Source organism: Pipistrellus hanaki (genome assembly GCF_964339955.1).
Source record: "Pipistrellus hanaki genome assembly, chromosome: 1".
In the NCBI taxonomy this organism is placed as follows: Eukaryota; Metazoa; Chordata; class Mammalia; order Chiroptera; family Vespertilionidae; genus Pipistrellus; species Pipistrellus hanaki.
Window position 1 is genome coordinate 26,887,655 of NC_140503.1, and position 21,799 is coordinate 26,909,453.

The 21,799-nt window shown below is 41.1% G+C and overlaps 2 protein-coding genes across 4 annotated transcripts in view; one reads left to right on the forward strand and one right to left on the reverse strand.

Annotated features, from left to right (window-relative positions):
* Nucleotides 1–43: 43 nt before the first annotated feature.
* On the forward strand, nt 44–18,240 carry ATP6V1D (ATPase H+ transporting V1 subunit D). The gene is made up of 9 exons (XM_084866995.1): nt 44–267; nt 7,507–7,624; nt 10,021–10,100; nt 11,998–12,065; nt 13,055–13,099; nt 14,037–14,140; nt 14,695–14,761; nt 15,945–16,023; nt 17,329–18,240. The coding sequence occupies exons 1-9, from the start codon at nt 227–229 to the stop codon at nt 17,468–17,470; spliced, it is 744 nt and encodes a 247-aa protein (XP_084723121.1). The 5' UTR covers nt 44–226; the 3' UTR covers nt 17,471–18,240.
* PALS1 (protein associated with LIN7 1, MAGUK p55 family member) overlaps nt 18,239–21,799 on the reverse strand; it is a 75,785-nt gene continuing 72,224 nt past the window's right edge. For all 3 annotated transcript variants that reach the window (XM_084866641.1, XM_084866643.1, XM_084866642.1), the window contains one exon: nt 18,239–21,148. In XM_084866641.1, the coding sequence (XP_084722767.1) occupies nt 20,972–21,148 (177 nt within the window). In that variant the 3' untranslated portion in view covers nt 18,239–20,971. The remainder of the gene's footprint in view (nt 21,149–21,799) is intronic.

Genomic DNA, 21,799 nt, shown 5'->3' on the forward strand with positions numbered 1-21,799 from the left:
TCCGGGCCTTGTCTTCTTCACGCCCGCCCTCTCTCGCCACTCCATCCGGGAGCCAACGGGAAGCGGAAGTGAAGAATGCGAATCCCGGCGGTCTCCTAGCAACGCGAGGGGGGCGGGCGGTCGAGTGAGACAACCACCTGACTGCGGTGGAAGACGACGCTGTGGCTGGATCTGTGGCAACCACGTCTGCCTGACCGGGCACCGGAGCCGGACAGTCACCGTCAGAATGTCGGGCAAAGACCGAATCGAAATCTTTCCCTCGCGAATGTAAGTAAGAGAACGAATGTCATTAGGTTCAGGACCGCCTGGCGAGATTCTCGTTCCCTCCGCGCCGAGGTTCCTGATTTTTCTGGGCGGATCCTGAGCTCGCCCGGTCTTGCTTCGTGGGTGCAGGGCGAGGCTCCCGGACGGCCCCCTCACATATTCATTCCTCCGAGAGAACCGGCTCGGCCAGAGCCATCCCTGCCCATAGCAACAGGCGCCCGGCCTGCTGGCTTTTGTGAAGGTCCGCTAGCCCTGTCCACGAACCCGGCCATTCATTCCGCCCTCCCTGTGGAACCCGGCACCTGATTACGTAACTGTCAGTCGATGCTCATTTTAGCGGAGAGATGGGCAAGCTAACGAGGATTGATAAATGGGTTGAGAAAGGAGGTTTCCTGCTGTGGGAAGCATTTAGAAGTGGCTTGTAAGCCAAATGGGGCGTAGAATTGAAATGCCCTAGCGAGGACGTTAGATCTTGTCCCCTTAGTCATTTTCCGTGATTCCATGAAATGTCAGCTGCGATGGGAAGGTACCCCGAGTTTCTGAGGCACTCCTCTTGTTCAGACTTATGTTAATAATACCCATCCCATTGTAAAGTGGATGGTAATGGTTTGCATAACGTTCCCACTGGACCGTGCACGCTCTCACGTATTAATCCACTGGAGGCCCGGTGCAAGACATTCGTGCACTAGGGGGAAGGGGAGGCGGGGAGAGGGGTCCTCTTAGCCCAGCCTGTGCCCTTTAGCAGTCGGACAACCTTAGGGCTGCCACAGAGGCGGAAGAGGCTCCCGCCACCTCTGCTGCCTTCAGCCTGGCTGGCTTGTGGCTGAGCGGAGATCCCCGCTGTGGGAGCGCGCTGACCACCAGGGGGCAGCTCCTGCGCTGAGCGTCTGCCCTCTGGTGGTCAGTGCACGTCGTAGCAACCAACTATTCAGTGGTTTGGTCATTTGCAAATTACCCTTTTATTAGATAGGATTATTATATAGGATAGACAGTCCACAAAAAAATGTTCCTCGAATGAACCCATGCCTTGGAATTTGCTCACTTGTGGGCAGCCTTTCTCTTTTGGTCCGATGTCTTTGGCAAGACATGGCCCTAGGTGTTTGGCCAATCTGTAAAGAAAACGAGGTTTTCTCATAAGTATCTAACAATGTGTGAAAAGAAAAGATTGTTCTTATTTGCCCTCTTCTCATTTTCCTTTTCTTCTCTTTATTTTTTTTCAGTGAGCAGCAGAACATCAGTTTTGGCTTTGACATTTAGATCTTTTTTGTTGTGGGCCTATCTCTTTGGAAATATTCTTTTTGCTTTTCTTCATCCTGACCTTTTTCTCCTAAAAAAAAGTTATTTTCAACCCCCAAACCTAGATTTCTGTCTCTGCCTGGGTGGCTACAGCTCTTAATGAAATGAAGGAGTTGTTGGCTTTTTGTGTATTTTTTTTATTTTCACCTACTGGCTTTCTAATAGCTGTTTGGAATCAAGTCAGTTGTGGGGAAGATGGCTAACCTCTAGCATAGCTTACAGCAACCTACGGTTGTGTTTCCTAAATGACACCAGCCCCTGTTAAAATGTCTGCCCGAGAAAGCTCAGAGCCATTGGAAGAATTTACTGTTTAATCTAGTCAACACCTGCTGGCAATTCCTGACCTCTCTTTCTTAGGGCATTTACTGAAAAGGGCTTACAATGATGAGTCCTTCATTTTCCCGTTGAGATGTATAGGGTGTCCCAAAAAAGGTTTACACATTTTAAGAGCTGATAACTCAATTTTGAAAATGAAATGTATTTTAATAAACACTGCCTTTATAATTGTTCAAAGTATATGTGTAGATTTTGTTGGGACACCCTGAATATGTCTCTCCCTATAAATTCGAAGTGTCTTTGTCAAAGACCTGAAAATCATTTCTTTGAAATGTAGTCAGGAAGGAGAAGGCCTCTGTCTGTGAGGATGGAATCCTGACTTCCATAATGTCAGCTGGTAGACACAGGTGGCCCAATCGCATTTCCACTGACCAGCCTTCTGGAACTTTTCACTTCCCTGAGTCTGCTTGAATCCCCTCTTCCTTCTCTCCCTCCTTCTTCTTTTAAAATGCAGTCACCTTTACACACCTCAGCTCCTTCCCCTATTGTCAGAGGTTACTGAGGAAAATCAGTTTTCACTGCTTCAGTTAATGTTTGACTGTGTTAATCTTAGTAGTCAGAATGTTAACATTTTTTTTTTTTTGTCGGAATTTAAGACTAAGAGGTGAAAATAAACGTCATTCGGCTTAGACAAGAAGAATGATAGGTTTGTGAAGGAGGAAATTGCTCTTTTAGAGCATCGAGCTTGCTGTTTAAGGGGAAAATCAGGTGCAGGAAGTAACAGCTTCTCTAAATATTTCCCCCAAGGCTTAGCCCAGGTACTTTGTCATGTAGTCAGATGTCTTTGATTCATCTGGAAATAAGTTATCATCGGAGCTGAAGGTCAAACACTTTAAGTAGGGCTGAGCATCTGTGAAACTTGAAAAATAACAAGTTTTTTAAAGAGCCAGATTAGGAAGTACACTAGTGACTTCTTTTTGAGACAATTCTTATAATGTTACCCTATGAAATGGGGCGGGCACCCAGTTAGGCAGCAGAGAGAGAAAAACAAGTTTAGGGTGGGATTGAAAGAGACATGAAAGATATGGAGTCTAAAGAAGTCAGTCAAACCCAGGTTATACCTACAAGGGCTGTAAGCCCTTGGGCAGGTCACTCTTTGAGTGTCAAGAGTAAAAATGTGTCTATTTTACAGAGATGCCATTACCTAGGAGGAAATTAAAATTAGCCTGGTCAGTTCAATTTTATCAACCAGTTCACCTTTTTGCTATCAAACTTGCTGGAATCTGCAGTACTAGGATTTGACTTACATTTGATTCAACTCTTCTCCAAATTCTGATGGTTAGTGTAAACAATACAGTCTGTTTAAATATACACATTGGGGCAGCTAAATCCTGCTGAGGCAGGAGACTGAACTGCCTCACGTGGTTAGCTCTTCAGCCAGTCAAAGGCAGCCCCGATAGCTAGAGAGAACATCTGGTGCTATTTATAAAATGTAGGGGAGGCAGTGTCCCATGAAATTGGGGTACAGTGGACCTACGGTTGAGCCTCAGACAAGTCCCTGGAGTCAGAAGGCTGGTTCTTGTCTTGCTCTGCCTTTTCTTCAGTGAGTGACTGTGGGAAAGTTGTTTCATTTTTCTAAGTCTCATTTTCTTAACTTTCAGGATAATGTCGAAGGTTCCTTCCAGCTGCAGAATTGCTTCAATAACCTTTGCCCTATGGTAAAGGACTTCAACAATCTAAAAACTTAGCCAAAGGTCCATTAATACTATTTTGCATTTGGTTATAACACCATTCATATGAAATTATATCTCCTTAAACAAATCACTCTAAGTATCTAAGATAATCTATTGTTGGATCTTATTGCCCATTTCCCCCCATTATTAAATTTAAAAAAATGTATTTTATTGATTTTCTTACAGAGAAGAAGGGAGAGGGATAGAGAGCTAGAAACACCGATGAGAGAGAAACACTCGACCAGCTGCCTCCTGCACACCCTCTACTGGGGATGTGCCCACAACCAATGTACATGCCCTTGACTGGAATCGAACCTGGGACCCTTCAGTCTTCAGACCGACGCTCTAGCCACTAGCCAAACTGGTTTTGGCCACCACTAGCCAAACCGGTTTTGGCCATTATTAAATTTTATCAGGCATATGGGAGCAAGAACAGAAATGTCAGTTTCTGTTGTTGTTTTTTTACTCTGGTATTGTGGTTTCTGATGGGAAAAGATTGAAATAGGCGGTAAGGAGACTTCAGTAGCTTGTCACTTCTCAGGAGTCTATTTGTACATATGTCATTTAATCTATATATATATAAAAGCCTAATATGCAAAGTGTCCCCTTGGGAGCTCACCTGGGAGACCGGGAATTCGCTCGCTCGCTCGCTCTGATGTGCGCTGATCACCAGGGGATGGCGTGGAGTGAAGGAAGGCCCCCGTCAGCAGCTGGGGAAGGGAGGCCCTGGCTGGCAGCTGGAAGGTCCCTATTGGCCCTGATCCCTGGCCAAGCCTAGGGATCCTACCCGTGTACACATTTTGTGCACCAGACCTCTAGTAAATTATAAATGCTTATATATGTCATTGGTTACCTAATTTGTTACATTCCTTTTTTATGTAAAGTCATTTATATAAAATGATTGCTGTTAGGGTTTTGACTGATTTCAAAACACTTTAATGCCACATTTTAATAGAAAAAGTAATAAAAGATTGTGGAGTAAAATACAAAAGGTACAAAAGAATCCTATATAATAAATGCCCAGCAACTAAAATGGCAGAATGACCAGAGACCAGAATGACCTCGGCCCCTCACCCTGGCGGCCGACCCCCAGTGAGCAGTTAGGGGTGATCAGGCAGGCAGGCAGGCAGGCAGGCAGAGTGCTTAGAGACAGTCAGGTAGGCAGAGGTGGTTAGGGGTGATCAGGCAGTCAGGCAAAGTGTTTAGGGGTGATCAGGAAGGCAGAAGCAGTTAGGAGTGATCAGGCGGGCAGGCGAGTGGTTAGGAGCGATCAGGCAGATAGGCAGAGGCAGTTATGGGTGATCAAGCAGTCAGGCAAAGTGTTTAGGGGTGATAAGGAAGGCAGAAACAGTTAAGGGTGATCAGGCAGGCAGAGGCTGATAGAGGTGATCAGGCAGGCAGAGGCGGTTAGGGGTGATCAGGCAGGCAGGTGAGTGGTTAGGAGCGATCAGGCAGGCAGGCAAGTAGTTAGGGGCCAAAGGTCTCAATGTGCGATAGGGATGTCTGACTGCCGGTTTAGGCCAGATCTCACAGGGATCTGGCCTAAACCGGCTGTCGGACATATCCTGAGGGGTCCTGGATTTCAAGGGGGTGCAGGCTGTGCTGAGGGGCACCCGCACCATGCACAAATTTTGTGCACCGGGCCTCTAATACAGTAATACAAAGTAAATCTATTTAAAAAAAAATACATTTTAGTTAATTTCAGAGAAGGGAGAGAGAGAGGGAAAGAGATAGAAACATCATTGATGAGAGAGAATCATGTATCGACCACCTCCTGCACGCCCCCTAGTGGGGATCCAGCCTGCGACCCAGGCATGTGTCCTTGACTGGAATGGAACCCGGGACCCTTCAGTCTGCAGGCCAACACTCTATCCACTGAGCCAAACTGGCCAGGGCACTCTTTTTTTTTTTTTTTTAAGTCAGCCCATTTTCCCAAAGGAAATGGTTATAGTTTCTGTGAATCCTTCCTATTCTCTGTATCTGTATAAGCATATTTGTCCCTCCATGCTTTGCATAACTTAAACAATATCATATAGGAAGCACAAGCAGACCTACTTTCCTCTTTTTTTCTTTCTTTTTTTTTCTTTTTTAAATAACTGCATATCATTCCATTATATAATGAACCATCATTTATGGAACATTTAACTTATTTCTACCCATTTGCTCTTATAAATAACTAGAGGCCTGGTGCATGAAATTTGTACAAGGGGGGGGGTGGGAGGAAGGTATCCCTCAGCCCAGCCTGCACCCTCTCCAATCTGGGACCCCTGCCGGGATTGTGCCTAAACGGGCAGTCAGGCATCCCTCTCACAATCCAGGACTGTTGGCTCCTGACTGCTCGCCTGGCTGCCTTCCTGATTGCCCCTAACCGCTTCTGCCTGCCAGCCCGATCACCACCTAACCACTCCCCTGCCAGCCTGGTTGGTGACAAACTGTTTCGCTGCAGGCCTGGTCATCCCTAACTACTCTCCCCTGCAGGCCTGGCCACCCCTAACTGCCCTCCCCTGCAGGCCTGGCCCCCACCCCCAACTGCTCTCCCCTGCAGGCCTGCCCTTCCCCCCCCCCCCCCCCAGCTGTCATTCCCTGCAGGCCCGATTGCCCCCAACTTCCCTCCTCTGCTGGCCTGGTCACCCTTAACTGCCCTCCCCTGAAGGCTTGATTGCCCCCAACTGCCCTCCCTTCCAGGCTTGGTCCCTCCAAACTGCCCTCCCCTGCTGGCCTGATCACAACTGCCCTCCCTTGCAGACCTTGTCCCTCCCAGCTGCTCTCCCTTGCTGGCCATCTTTTGGCAGCCATCTTGTGTCCACATGGGGGCAGCCATGTTTGACCACATGGGGGCAGCCATCTTGTGTTTTGGAGTGATGGTCAATTACTCTTTTATTAGATAGGATGTTGGAGTACTCATCCATAATTTTGTACATATTATTATTGTATACCTGTGGGAGTAAATCTGTAAGATAAATTCCTCAAAGTGGAATTATTGGTCCTGAAGGTAAATGCATAAATTAGTGGACAGAGTTTTAAAAAATCCTTAATACACTTCTTTTTTGTTGTTGTTAATCCTCATCCGAGGATATTTTTTTCCATTGATTTTTAGGAAGGGAGGAGGAGAGACACACACAGAGAGAAACATCAATGTGAGAGAGACACATCAATTGGTTGCCTCCCACACGTGCTCCAACCAGGGCTGGGAATAGAGCCTGCGATTGAGGTACGTGCCCTTGACCGGAACCGATCCCATAACCCTTTAGTCAGCGGGCCAATGCTCTATCCACTAAGCTGGCTAGGGATAGAACACTTCTAATGGAAACAGATATTGTTTTAATTTATAAATCATTAAGTATTTAAACTTTGTTGGAATTATGAAAAACACTCCTGATAAACTTTATTATGACAATATTTATGCCAGATATAGATTAAAACATTATTCTAGTTTTTTTTTTTTTATATTTTATTGATATTTTACAGAGAGGAAGGGAGAGAGATAGAGAACTAGAAACATTGATGAAGGGAGAGAGAGAGGGGAGAGAGAGAGAGAGAGAGAGAGAGAGAGAGAGAGAGAGAGAGAGAGAGAAAGAGAGAAAGATGACCAACTGCCTCCTGCACACCCACTCCCGGGGATATGCCCGCAACCCAGGTACATGCCCTTGACCAGAATCGAACCTGGGACCCTTCAGCCCGCAGACCAACACTCTATCCACTGAGCCAAACTGGTTTCGGCAACATTGTTCTATAGTTTTAAATAAACTCATTTAGGGAACACTTGAGGGCAGAACTCTGTGGTATTGAGAAACCAACTAAACCTGTTAGCTACAAATGCTGTATATATTATTCTGTTGACATCAAAGAATAAAGCATAATTTTAACATTGTATTGGGGAGGTATTTTTCTTTCTTTTAAACACTGGGAATAAATGTCTTTAACTATGTTTACACAGGGCACAGACCATCATGAAAGCTCGATTGAAAGGAGCACAGACAGGTCGAAACCTCCTGAAGAAGAAATCTGATGCCCTAACTCTTCGGTTTCGACAGATCCTAAAGAAGATCATAGAGGTAGATGAACTTTGCTGAGAACAGTATTTATTTTGGAAATATCTAAGGAAAATCCAGCATGGCTGTTGACATTTTAATTTCTCTTTATTTTAATTAATTTTTCGTTCAGAAGTAAAAATACCATTATAAAGTAATGTTTCACATGGATCCCTTAATAAAATCCAAATCCTTACTCTTGTTCTCGAGCCTCACTTGATCTAATCTGGCCCCTACCTGCCTCTCTAACCTCATTTGCCCTATTCTTCCTAACATTCTCCTCTAGGGGCTTCGCATTAGCTGTTTTTTTCCTGCTGGAAATGTCTTTCCCCAGAACTACTTATGACTGGCTCCTCTGCGTTCTCGTCTCTCCAGAGAGGCCATCGCTGACCACCCGGTCTGAAGTGACCGCTGTATTTACTTCTGTCATGTTTCCTTGTTTTTATCATAGCACATACTACTGCATGGTATTTGTTTGACAGTTTACCCCCACTAGAGAATGTAAGTTCCATCAGAAGGGGATTCTGTCTTTTCAGCAATGTATTTCCAGTAGCTAGAACAGTGTTGGCAGCTAGTACATTTGCCTCCATTTTTTTTGGATAAATTATATACAGTGGTATATAAAAAATGAAGGTTCTTTCCCATTTCCCCTCTCCTAGCCACAACTATCCTTTTTTCATTTCCCAGAGGAGTTCTTTGAGAGACTCTGTTTTATATCCTTTCCATCTTCTGTCTCTCAATCTCTTTCTCCCTGAATATCTCAGTCCCTTTCTTTGGTAGTACCTATTGAAAGTATTGCTTTTGTGAAGCATATACCAAGAGTATGGTATCCTGTGCAGCTACATGTCCACACACAGATTTTTTGGTAAGAAACGTGCATGCAAGTACACACACACACACACACACACACACATTTATATTTATATAATATTTTCTGCCCCACTCCTCCTTCCCTCATTTCATGGCAGAATGTGATAACAGCTTTCTACATCATATAATCATATAGTTCAGTCTCATTCTTTTTAAAGAAAATATATTTTATTGATTTTTTACAGAGAGGAAGAGAGAGGGATAGATAGATAGATAGAAACATCGATGAGAGAGAATCATCGATCGGCTGCCTCTTGCACACTCCCTACTGGGATGTGCCTGCAACCAAGGTACATGCCCTTGACCGGAACTGGGATCTTTTAGTCTGCTGGCTGATGCTCTACCCACTGAGCCAAACCGGTTTTGACGGTCTCATTCTTTATAATAGCCGAATGATACTCCTTTGCATGGATCATGGAATTTACTGTTTCTCTATTGATGGATGTGTAGTTTTACCATTTTGTGGGGGAGAGTACTCTTAAATCCTTATGTGTATGCTAGCATTTTTCTGGAAAAGTCCTAGAATCTCAAGAATCATTTAATTGTTTGATAGATAACTTAAATTGCTTTCCAAATTGTTATACTAATTTACATTTCTAATAAATGATTAGTGAAAGGACCTATTTCCTTAAATTCTTCTTAGTTGGGTATTAATTTTTTTTTGTTGTTGTTGCCAATCTGTTGTGCTAAATATATATATATATTTTATTGATTTCAGAGAGGAAGGGAAAGGGAGAGATAGAACAGCAATGGTGAGAGAGAATCATTGCTGCCTCCTGCACTCCTCCTACTGCAGATTTAGCCCAAAGCCTGGGCACGTACCCTGACTGGGAATTAACGGCTGGGCTATTTTATAATTTTGAAAATAAACCTTTACCTTGAACCATTTTTTTTTTGTGTGTGTGTGTGTGTGTGTGTGTGTGTGTGTGGGGGGGGTGATCTGAGGAGTTAGGGATTTAGCTTCATTTTGTAAATGCATGAAATGCATGACCAGTTGAGTGGTCTCTTTACATTGTTAAATTCCAGTATAGTCCTGGGGCTGTTTCTGAACTCTCTTTTCCTTTCATTCACTTAGTGTTCCAGTACCAGATGTATTTCTTTATAGTTAAAATACATTTTAATACTTGGTAAGGTAACTCTCTACCCACTGTCCCAGTTATACTTCTCTTAAAAATTATTGGATATTCTCAAACATTAAATATCCCAGATTTATTTTAGAATCACTATGCCATTAGGATTTTGACTGCACTGTAACGAATTTAGGAGATTAATTTGAGCAAATCATTATGAATCCATTCAACAAAAACATAGTCCTGCAGTAAAGATTCAGTTTTCTCTTTCTTAATGTCTTTATTTTGATGTTTTATTTATAAAACTCATGGTTTTGCAATATGATTATGACCATAACAAAACCTGTTAAAGCAAAATAGGAAATTTTTATTTTGTTTTATCATTATCAAGTCAATGTTTATATTTACATGCACACCTGACATGAAATACTGATGGTAAAATAACTTGGTTGAATCGGCTGTTGGTTTGTACTTTTTCAGACTAAAATGTTGATGGGTGAAGTGATGAGAGAAGCTGCCTTTTCACTTGCTGAGGCCAAGTTCACAGCAGGGGACTTCAGGTAAGAAGACTAAATTGGGTGTTTTGAAAAATCAGTGTTCTATGTTCATAATTTCATTTAAAAGCCATTTTAAATTTAAAAATATTAGCATTAAAAACGATTGCTGCCGGGACCGGTTTGGCTCAGTGGATAGAGCGTTGGCTTGGGGACTGGGGGGACGCGGGTTCGATTCCGGTCGGGGGCATGTGCCTTGGTTGCGGGCATATCCCCAGTGGGGGGTGTGCAGGAGGCAGCTGATCAATGACTCTCTCTCATCGATGTTTCTGGCTCTCTATCTCTCTCCCTTCCTCTCTGTACAGAATTAATAAAATATATTAAAAAACAAAAAAAACAACAAAAAAAACCCCAAAAACACACACAATTGCTTTATTAATAATAAGGAAGGACACTTTTAACCCCATCCCCTTAACATCACCATCTTCATTACTACCGACATGTATCTGTTACATCGCTGTAGGCACAAGATACTTGATATTTTATGGTCCATTTTTATTTAACATGGTATCATAAACATTATTTCCCTGTTATCACTTAGCTGCATAATCTTTCTCTAGATGTACCATAACTTATTAACCTTTTCTCCTAATGTAAGGCGTGTGGGTTGATTTGCTGTTGTTTTTTGGTATTAGAAAAGATAATTGATCTCCACTGTGGTGTGTGCAGGAGGCAGCCGATCAATATCCCTCTCTGAAATCAATAAAAATATATTAAAAAGGGGGGGAGGTGGCATGACTTTTATGGCTTTTGTCATATCAAAATATGCCTTACAAAGCATTCAAAATAGTTTGGTATTCCTTCACAAAGGGGTTTTGCCAATTTCCAAATAGGCCTGTGAAGTAGATGAGGTAAGCAGTTTTTCTCAGTTAAGTTCAGTGCCTTCCTGAGTCAAATTACTATTTAGGGGCAGAGGTGGAAGTTATTTTCAGGAGTTTTGATTTTAGTGTATGTTTTTTTTTCTTAATTTTTGTTGTTATTCCTCAACAGAGGATATTTTTTCCATTGGTTTTCAGAGAGAGTGTAAGTGAGGGAGGGAGAGGAATGAAGAGAGGAAGAAGGGAGAGAGCGAGAGATTGAGAGAGAAACAACGATAAGAGAGATGATGTGAGAGACACACATTGATTGTTTGCCCTGACTGGGGCTGAGGATTTAACCTGCAACCTAGGCATGTGCCCTTGACTGGGAATAGAACCTGTGACCCTTCGGTACTTGGGCCAACATTCGAATCACTGAGCCACACAGGCCAGGGCTGATTTTAGTCTTCTTTACTCACTGACACAGTGCCTTTATTCTTAGTGTTTCTTACTGTCTAGGAGCCTTACCTGGTGGGCCACATCTTACAGCCTGAGGGCCACAAGGCCTCTGAAGCAGTAGACTAAGTTTTGCATGTGTCGGTAGGATAACAACTTGCACTGGCATTTCCAAGCAGAGGGAGGAATCAGTAGTGTGTAGGTGGTGTGTGACTACCTTAGGGTGGTTTTAGGGAAAACACGTTGCGATAAAAATGTGGAGTCAGACAAAGCCAGATGGAAGTTAGGTAAATTCTAGAAGAGGAATTGTACTCCTTTTGCCAAACTTAGAAGTTTTGAACAGCAAACCTAAAAGGAAAGAAAGCTTTCTCTAAATTACAGTAACAGAATGAAAATCCCACGTCTGACTAAAAACTCAAGCAATCCAAATACTTTAAAATTATTCTTTATTGTTTTTTATGACTAATTTTTAGACTTTGCTTTCTGAGGACCTCCTGTGGAAGTAGTGATTTTTGCCCTTTTTTGGGAAAAAGACCATTTTCAGGACATACTTAATTTTGATACCTCACTCTTGTTAAAATTATCCAATGGTAGGTTTATCTTTCATTCTAAAAGCTCAACTAAACCAAGGCCCTTTTCCCCCCCTACAGCACAACAGTTATCCAAAATGTGAATAAAGCTCAAGTGAAGATTCGAGCAAAGAAAGATAATGTAGCAGGTAATTTTTCAACCATTTAGACTCCATGGGGAGAAAAGGTGACATTTTAAAATTAACCTGTTTATACAGCAACTGGAGGCCCGGTGCATAAATTCATGTGCCAATGGGGTCCCTTGGCCTGGCCTGTGGGACGGGGCCAAAACCAGCGCTCTGACAATGTTACAAATTGTCCCGGATGGCAAGAGGGCACAGGCCAGGCTGAGGGACTGCACTGATGCATGATCAGGACTGGAAAGGATGCTGCAGAAGGACTCCAGGGCATATCTGGCTCCAGCAGCAAGCTAACCTACCTGTCAGAGTGTCTCCCCCTGGTGGTCAGTGCACATCATAGTGAGCAGTTGAGCGGCCTTAGCATATCATTAGCTTATTATGGTTTGGTTATACAGGATGTCTGGATATCCCAATTAATCTTTTCTACTTAGACTCTAAGAGCAAGTTGATTGGCTTTACATGTTAAAACCCATTGTAACTGATGATTTCCAGGGAGTTACAGTAGGGGAAATGGGAAGTTGTTTAATGTATATAAAGTTAGGGTTATATAAGATAAACACATTCCAGAAATATGCTGTACTGTATAGTGCCAATAGAAAAATATGGTGGTGTGCACTTAAAAACTTGTTAGGAGGGTAGATCTGATGTTGAGAATTCTACACACACACACAGACACACACACACACACACACAGGAAAAGGACACATAAATCTTTTGGAGATGATGGTGTTTATTATCTTGATTATTGTGATGGTATCATGGGTGTATGCATATATCTAAACTCATCAAAATGCATGTATTAAATATGTGCAATTTGTTTTGTATATCTCCAAGCTGAAGGGGGGAAAAAATAACACTGTAACAACCAGATCTCTTATTACTCAGGCTAATTTAATTTTTGAATAGGATTGAACAATTAGGAAGGCAGGTTCCTAATTTTATTCCTTGAAACCAGTTACAATTCCAGACAATCTGTTGACTTTTTCTGTGTTTAACAGGTGTTACCTTGCCAATATTTGAACATTACCATGAAGGAACCGACAGTAAGTGTCTCTGGGTTCTCCGATTCCTTTTTAAATGAACCTTGTTTTGGAAAATGGTGCTAGATTGAGTTTGGTGGTTCCCATGTTAGAGCCTTATCGGATACAGTTAGGACAGTAGGTAATCAGTTTATCAAAGTTATGTCAGGGGGTCATTAAACATTATACATGTCTTAAAATGTTTTAACCTAGAGAGATATAAGTGTACAATCATGTAACATTTTAAAAATATAAGTTCATGGCCTTTCTTTGCATATGAATTCAGTTTAGACTTCTAGGTTGTCTTTCTGCATAAACCACACCCATAATACATTATTTATAATTTCGAGTTTGGGCCTCTGTAAAGTAGAAAAAGATCTTGGACACTGATACAGTCTGAATGCTGAATCTCCATAGAATTTCATAGCCCACTCTTTTTTTTTAATCACTGTCTCACCATTCCCTAATTTGACAGCATTTTTGGAGTAGTAAAATATCTTTGTTGAGTCTGTCGCAAGTAATCAGGGTTTTTTTTGGTTTTTTTTTTTTTTTTTTTTTTTTTTTTAGAAATATAGCAATGTTCTTCCTTTGGCACTCATCTTTCATTGGTCCATATAAAATATTTAGTAAAGTTCGAATAAAGTAGAGCATTCTGGAGAGTCACCTATTAACAGAGTGTCATCAGGCAGTTTGTTCTACTGGGGCATGGAGCACGTTGGTTACTCCAGCAGTCTGGTGAAGTGGGGTTGGTTTCACACCTCCTGTAGTTAGAATAGTATCCCTGCGGATACTGTCATGTCCAGCAGTGTCTGGGGAGGGAGAGGGGCACTTCATGTTTGCATTTAATAGCGATAGTATATTTGTTTTTTCCGTTTTGGCACTGTTCTGACATCTTTTGGGGAATTTGAGAGGGAAGATGATGATTCTACAATTACAAGTGTTGTCTGACTGGTTCTTCCAGGTTATGAACTGACTGGTTTAGCCAGAGGTGGGGAACAACTGGCTAAATTAAAGAGGAACTATGCCAAAGCAGTGGAACTACTGGTGGAACTCGCCTCACTGCAGGTAGGCAGAGGACTCCCTGCTTGGTTTCTAATATTTGAGTGTGGGAGATTCAGATCTTGGCTCAGAGTGTACTGAACTCAGTACTTCAGACTGCTTTCATGACCTCTGTGAAACAAGTCAAAGATGTTTTGATTTCTGAAATAGTGACTTCTGCACCACCGTCCCAACTTGTGTTACTGACAAAATGTGCGGCGGTGGTTTCACTCTGCTGGAAGAGGACTGCGGCTTTAAATGCAGATTTAACACGGTGTATGAGGGAAAAGCCTCATACACCTTTGAGGCTTTCCTTTGTGGCCAGCTAAGGTGTATCTAGGTCATTTGTGCATGATTCTCTCCTCTTGCCATTTTTACAATTTTAGGTAAGTCTGAAGTAAGTTATAATATCGATAGTATGGAGATAGTGTTAGCTCTATGGAAATCTCACAATTTTTAACTTGTTGAAAGGACTAGTTTTGGTTTCCAAATGTCCTCTACAGGTGCCATCTGAGTGGAGCAAAGGAACAGGGCAGGATTAGGAAGACTGTACTTACATTTTATTTGTCCTCTTATTTTAGACTTCCTTTGTTACTTTGGATGAAGCTATTAAGATAACCAACAGGCGTGTAAATGCCATTGAACATGGTGAGTGCAAGCCTGTGGGGCTCTTTGTTCATCTGCTGTGCACGCCTCTACATTTGTTGCATAACTGCTAGGATCGGGCACTGACCGCCAGGTGGTACACACTGCCCACAGTGGGTAGTGCAGAGTCATTGGTGCTGTAAAATGTTACTATTAAGTGCTTTGATATGAGGTGTATAATTTGGGTGTTAGATGAGAGTGGCGAGTTCAAAATTATGGGATATTTTATTCACTGCTGGTTATACAAGTTCAAAATTATGGGATATTTTATTCACTGCTGGTTATACATTTAGAATAAAGAGTGGAAACTATTTCTCAAGAGCTGTAGTGCTTTTAGTACTTTCCAATGACTGAGCGAATGATGCATTTTTTGAACACATCAAATATTTAACGTTAAATCCCTCTCCCTTAGGCCTGTGTCCTACAGAAACAATGCCCTATATTCTCTTGATTTCTGAAAATAAATTTTCCCATTTGATGCATTATTTCCCATCTTTATTATTTCAAAACTGACTGCTAAGTATTAATGTAATACTTTTTTGCTTAAGAAACTCAGTTTTCATTAAAGGAACATTTTTTCAATTTTAAGGAGAAAAATTTGAATAGCCAAGAAATTATTTTGCTTTATTAGTGTTAAAGAGGAAGTTACCTCATTTTTAAAAAACTGAAAACACATTTCCTGACTACTTGCTAGTGCCAGCCCTTATACGTGGAGTTACAAGCAAAACAGAATGGATAAGGTAATAGTTCCAACTCTCAAGTTGACATTCTAGAATAGGCAAATTCCATGTAAAACAGAACCTTATTACTGACACAAAACACAGCTTACTGCATTCTCTGTGCTTTGATGCTCCACTTTTCCACAGATTACTGTATATTTGAGTGAGGAAGATTCAAATCTTGTTCAATGTTATATATTCATGAATTCAGTGACATATATATTGTGATCCAATGTTATCTGTCTGTAGAAAAGACATAGAATGGCATATACCAAAATGTTTGTAATGGTTACTTTATGGTGGTTGGATTATATATATATTTTTTATGTTCTTGTTTTCTAAATTTTCTGCATTAAATGTACATTGATTTTATAATTAGAGAATATAACTGGTATACAAATGAGCACTGGCAATTAGAAAAAAAAAAGTTTAAAGTTCTCACAGGTATATATTTTTTTAAACCCTAGTCATCATTCCCAGGATTGAACGTACCCTTGCTTATATCATCGCAGAGCTGGATGAGAGAGAGCGAGAAGAGTTCTATAGGTTTGTTGGCATTGGCAGTTACTGATCATTTTCTGTTTTCCATATTCCAATGTCTCTTATTTGCTGAGAAATTTGTTGGCTTCTGTTCTTTAGAATTAGCATAGCTTGCATTTTACTCTGATATGTAACCACAAGAAATAATATTGCCAAAGGCTATGAGGACAGATCTACGCCAAGTTTTGCACATACCTAAAACAGCATCTCCAAAAGCTTTAGTCAGAGGAGCTATTAATAGACTTGGTTTCTTTAAAAAGTGAAACTGATTTAAGGGGGTGACTATCTCCCACATAAAAAGAAACTGGATTAATCAACCAGTATGTATTACATGTTGACTATGTTCCAGAAAGGGACATAATAGTGTAAACTATACCATTAGAGAATTGGTACAGTACTTGGAGAGAAATGCACGTATGTAATTGGTTATGAACATATAGAATTAGTAGGGTTAATAAATACTAAGTAGGCGGTGTACAAGGTCAGTGTGTCAGGTTCAGAAGTGGGAGACAGATGAAGGCAGGCATATTCAGGGAAGACACAGCCCTCTTAACTCTGAGTGGCATCTGAGTATGATTTATAATCTACACTAATAAGAGAAACATGCAAATTAACTCTCACTCCGCTAAGCCCACCAGCCAATCAGAGCGAGTATGCAAATTAAACCCAACAAAGATGTCAGTTAATTTGCATACACAGAGGGAGTGAAGACTGAAGACAGCATAGAAGGAAGAGGGAGGGAAAGTGGAAAGGCAGGCAGCGGTGGTGGTGGGAGGGAAAGCACGAAAGTGGGGTAGGGTAGGGGAGTGGCGGCAGAAAGAGGGAAAGCACAGGAGGGGGGTGGCATTGGTGGGAGGGGAAGCATGGGGAGGGGAGCAGAGGAGGGGGGGGAAAGTGCGGGGGGCGGGAAGGGTGGTGGTGGTGGGAGGGAAGCCCACCAGAAGCCCTGTTCTGCCTCTAGTCTTAATTATCAAAGTTTAGTTAGTTTTGTCCTTTAGTGATGTTTAGGGTTGTGGTGAGCCAAATGGAATAAAAAATTTTAATAAATGCCTAAATGCTCAAAATCCTTTCCAGTATCAGGGAATGATTTCAAAGTTTATTCACCTTGGGATAGGAGTTTTTGAAATCAGTTATTAGCTTAAAATATGTGTTTCTTACTGCAAATCTTTTTTAATGGGCTATTAATTACTAAAACTGAAATTACAATAAATTTTTGTTCTAGTTTGTGTTTATTATCCTTGCTACAAAACTAGAAGAAAGCAAATCTACTGAGTACTGAAATAGCATTCAGAAAAACCCTTTACTTTACAGGTTAAAGAAAATACAGGAGAAGAAAAAGATTCTCAAGGAAAAAACTGAGAGGGAACTGGAGAAACGGAAGATAGCTGGAGAGGTGACAGAGCCTGCCAATCTTCTGGCTGAAGAGAAGGATGAGGATCTTCTGTTTGAGTAACCTTGCCTGCTCTCTCTGGTTCTTTCAGTCCTGACGTGACACCATTTTAGTTCAGTGTGTAGGTTTGGTTCGTGTGGTGGTGTATTTTTTGGTCTAATTTCACTGGTTGTAAAACTTCCCTGTATGTCCACTTATGGGATTACTTTTGCAGAATCCGACTTTACCAACCATTGATCACGGATGAGATTTGGAGAACCTGCCTAAGAACTTGTACAATTTATTCCACAGAAGTGTCACCCTACCCCAGTTATAAATGGTTCCAAGTGATCGGCTTACCAAGCATATTAGGAAATCCCCCGTGGGAACCAGCAGTGGTCTGAGGCCATACGAGGAGGCCAGTTACTGTCGGAGCACCCTCCCTTCCTACCCACTCACACCCCTGGCGCTGTTGTCGGAGACAGCTGCAGCCGTCCTGTGTTTCTGTGGCACTTCCCCAGCTTTAGGAAAGCCTCCCCTTAATTTACCTTGCATGACATGTCTCTGTTTGTTCTCTTTGTCATGGAACAGTTGTGCCAATTTGCATGTGACTGTGATATAAACAGTAAAATGATTAATTTGAGTTGCTCATTTTTTAAAAAATTAAGGAAACAGAACTTAATACCTGTGCCGATAAGGGAGCATTCCCCTCTGGTGAAGAATAAGTTAAAAGCTGTGTGTTTCACCCAGAGGTTCCAATGGACTGACTGCTGGCACAAACGTGAAGACAGCATGGTCGTTAGATATGCTGAAACCTTGAATAGCAGAGGATATAAATAAAGCAAGAGAAAGTACTTGGTGGCTTTTTTTATTTGAAATATAATTTTACTTTTTATTTTTACAATACAGTGTGCAGTATAACATCTCAAAACAATAGAGTGCAGATACAGGACACAAATACAAAGGAGGATTAACAATAATATCAGAAAGGTCACCTTATTAAGGCTAAATCCCTGGTTCATATTTTCACACACATTCATAAAATTACATTCAAATTATTCCTTATCGATACTTATTCCTTATGCCATGAGAAAAGGGGAAAAAATCCAGACATTAGCTTTTTATAGATAGTAAATCTGGATTAAATACTGTTCTCCTTTTCGTTAGTTCTGACTTACGATTTACTAAAGGGAGAGATTTCCTTATTTGAACTAGCACGTGCATTTTACTAGCTATTGGTATTCCTATAAGTGGTTCAGACCTCCCCCACTCTGGGGTCTCCAATCAGAACCACAGAGGGACAGGAAATGGAACTGGCCACAGTGGCTAGGTGTACAGCAAGGGTTTGTTTACATTATCTTGCAAGGAAGTTAGTGACAACTGTGTTCACTTTGCTTAGGGACTGTATTGACTATCAGCACGTCCACATCACTGGGAGAAACGTTTCTATACCTCTACCATTGCTGATGAGGAATGAACTGTAAGACTTCATTGACTCCCAAAATATCTTGTCACTTTAGACTTCCTGAAGCATACTATGGGATGGCATGTACCCTAGTAGGGGATTTGCTTGTTAAAGCCACATCTAAGTCTTGTCAGCACATGGTGTTATGTGGATCTACGGTCTGCAGATTAACTCAGGGAATGGAACAGCCACTGGCTGACACTACCTGAAATCTCATTCTAAGTTTAAACTGCCAACTTTTTAGATCTTAGGTTAAAAACAGTTGTCATTAATGATAAGCAGCTCACCAAACTCCACTGTCTACCACTGACTGCCTTTCATTCCTGAGGAGAAAAACTGCAAGACTGAGAAGATGAAGTGCTTATATTCCTTGGTTTCCAATGCTAAAAGTCAGTGTGAGCTGTGCATTTCCTGCTATAAACTTGGAGTGTTTCAGACCTGCAGAGACAGCATGTATGGCATTCCTTCTCTCAACCCAGGATGTTTCTTCCTAATAAAAATCTTTCCACATAAGACATACACTGCAGCCAACTTCAACGCCATGCAAATTTGAACAGAAAAAGGCAACATATAAACTGGCTACATTTGTTCAAAGTACGTAGACAAGAAAAAAATCAAATATACACATGACATAAAATACTTGTTAAAAACTGCATTAAATTAAGTGACAATTCAATATTATTCCAGTGTTTAGCTTTGAGAACAGGAAATGTAGCTAAAGTCATCACAAAAATAAAATGACATTCACATTTGAGGTGGTTTTGTCACACATCACACTATCCCGAAAGGCTTGAAAAGACATGTCCGTGCCAGTGTGAAAATCCCATTAGATTAACATTTATGATTTAACAAGTTATTGCATTATGGTCCTAAGAGACAGAGGTTGTTAGGACAAAAGCCTCTTTATATATGTTGAACTTCCCCCACCCCCACCCATGTTCTTTTCATAAAATGTTCAAATGACTTTCAGGTTATTCTTTCCTTCTGATCTCAAAGTCAATTGCCATAGTATTTCCCTCAGATATAATTTTAGTCCAATCTGAACAAGTATTATCAATAACCATTTGTCAATCTATTAAATATTAGTATACAGTACAGCAGCTATATTCATCACAGAATTCCAGTTTATTACCTGTATATAGCACAGTCATCAAATTATACTGTGCTCCTATATAAAAATGCAAAAACTGTCAAAGGTGCTATGTCCTTTCATGTATATAAAAAACTTCATTATGAGAAACTTTAACAGTCAACACAGTTTATATGAACATCTGCCATTCATAAAAAATGTAACACATTCTGTTGTACTATGCAGATCAGAGAAAGGAAGCAAGGTTATCAAATCAGTTGAGACAAAGGAAAATTCATAAAATCATGTTTAAAAAGTCATCATGCATTTAACTAGATCAGAGTCTGCGATAAAGTCCAATCCACAAAGCTTGAGCTAAAAATTGGTGCTTCTAACGGAATGTTTTTCAAGAATTAAAACACAAGTGAATTCAAGCCTATGAGTAGTTCCAGACCAAAGTGGCACCTTAAAAAATATTTTAATCACTATAAACTAACGTATTTTTTTGGAGTGAGTTCTCGAAATCTGGTGTGTATCTACTTTCAGCACTAAGAATTTTTAAGGATAGTATTTCTGATGACTAAATCAGTTTTCTAACTAAATGAAATCTTGCCCAGTTCAGAGAAGCACAGTCCCTACCCACCCCCCAAATTCCCATGAAGTCATTTAAGTTAACTGTTAAATAACATTACTATTTGTAACTATGTGAGACATGGGCTGCTGTGTATATACACACACACTTTTCATGGAAATATGACTAGGCAGAAAAGATTTGGGTGAAAACAAAAGGTTTTTACATGGATGGAATGGAACTGCTCCACTGAAAGCTTCCATTTAGAATCCCCAAATGAGTCAAGAACCAAAAGCCATAGGGAATAAAGGCTGCTGTGCACAAATTAGCCATGGGGATTTTCTTCTCATAGTGTGAGATCTAACAACAGGCCTACTTGGCTGCCACCTTACCCTCAGAGTCTTGCTGAAGTATCGGGTTTACCTTCGTACTGACAGTGTGCCAGACCAAGTCCAATCATGCCGCAGATGGATGTTTCCTTCACCTCAGCCAAGTGGACGGCACCCACTGAGGTTCAGTATCAAGTTTGTTAATTAACCTAAGTAATTCCTGATAGGCTTTATCAAGATCTGAATTCACAATTGCCGTGTCAAAGTAGTGACCATTGTTCTGCTCCATCTCTCTAGTTTTCTCAATGATTTCTCTCAACTCTTCTGGCTGTAAAGAGTAGATAAAAAGTGTGACGTTAGCGCCTTACCAAAGGTGGCCAAAGAACAAGTAAACTGCTTTCCTTCTCTCACAGCACTCCACCTTAGGAGCGCCTTCCCAGCCTGTCATGCCCACAGTGACTTCCTTTGCTCTTCTGGCATCTTCAGGACTCATATTGTGAGACATTTGGGACTCAATACAATCTATTTATACTGTGATTTAGGTTTTCATATATTTCTGTCTTATCTCACCCACAAGACTTCAAGAGCAGAGACCGTTACTTTGAGTTCCCCACAGACAGTGATTTTAAAATGTTCTAGAGCATCCTAACCTCTTTCTAAAAGAACATCTGTTGTAACACAGAGTGAACCTTTACGGGTGGAGCAAGAGTGGCAGGACCGAAAGTGCCATCTTTATGGAGCCCCTGTTCTTTATAACTACTGCAGAGCTGGGCAGGTTAAACATCTTATTGGAAAAGCAAAGGATCAATAGAATGGGCATCTTTTTTAATGAAAATATTGCCGGTCAACCCAAGCTTTAATAATTGAATATAGCTGACCCCTGAACAACACAAGTTTGAACTGCACAGGTCCACTGATAGGCCGATTTTTTTCAATAATCATCTGAATATCTGTTTACGACCTGAAGTTGGTAGTCTGT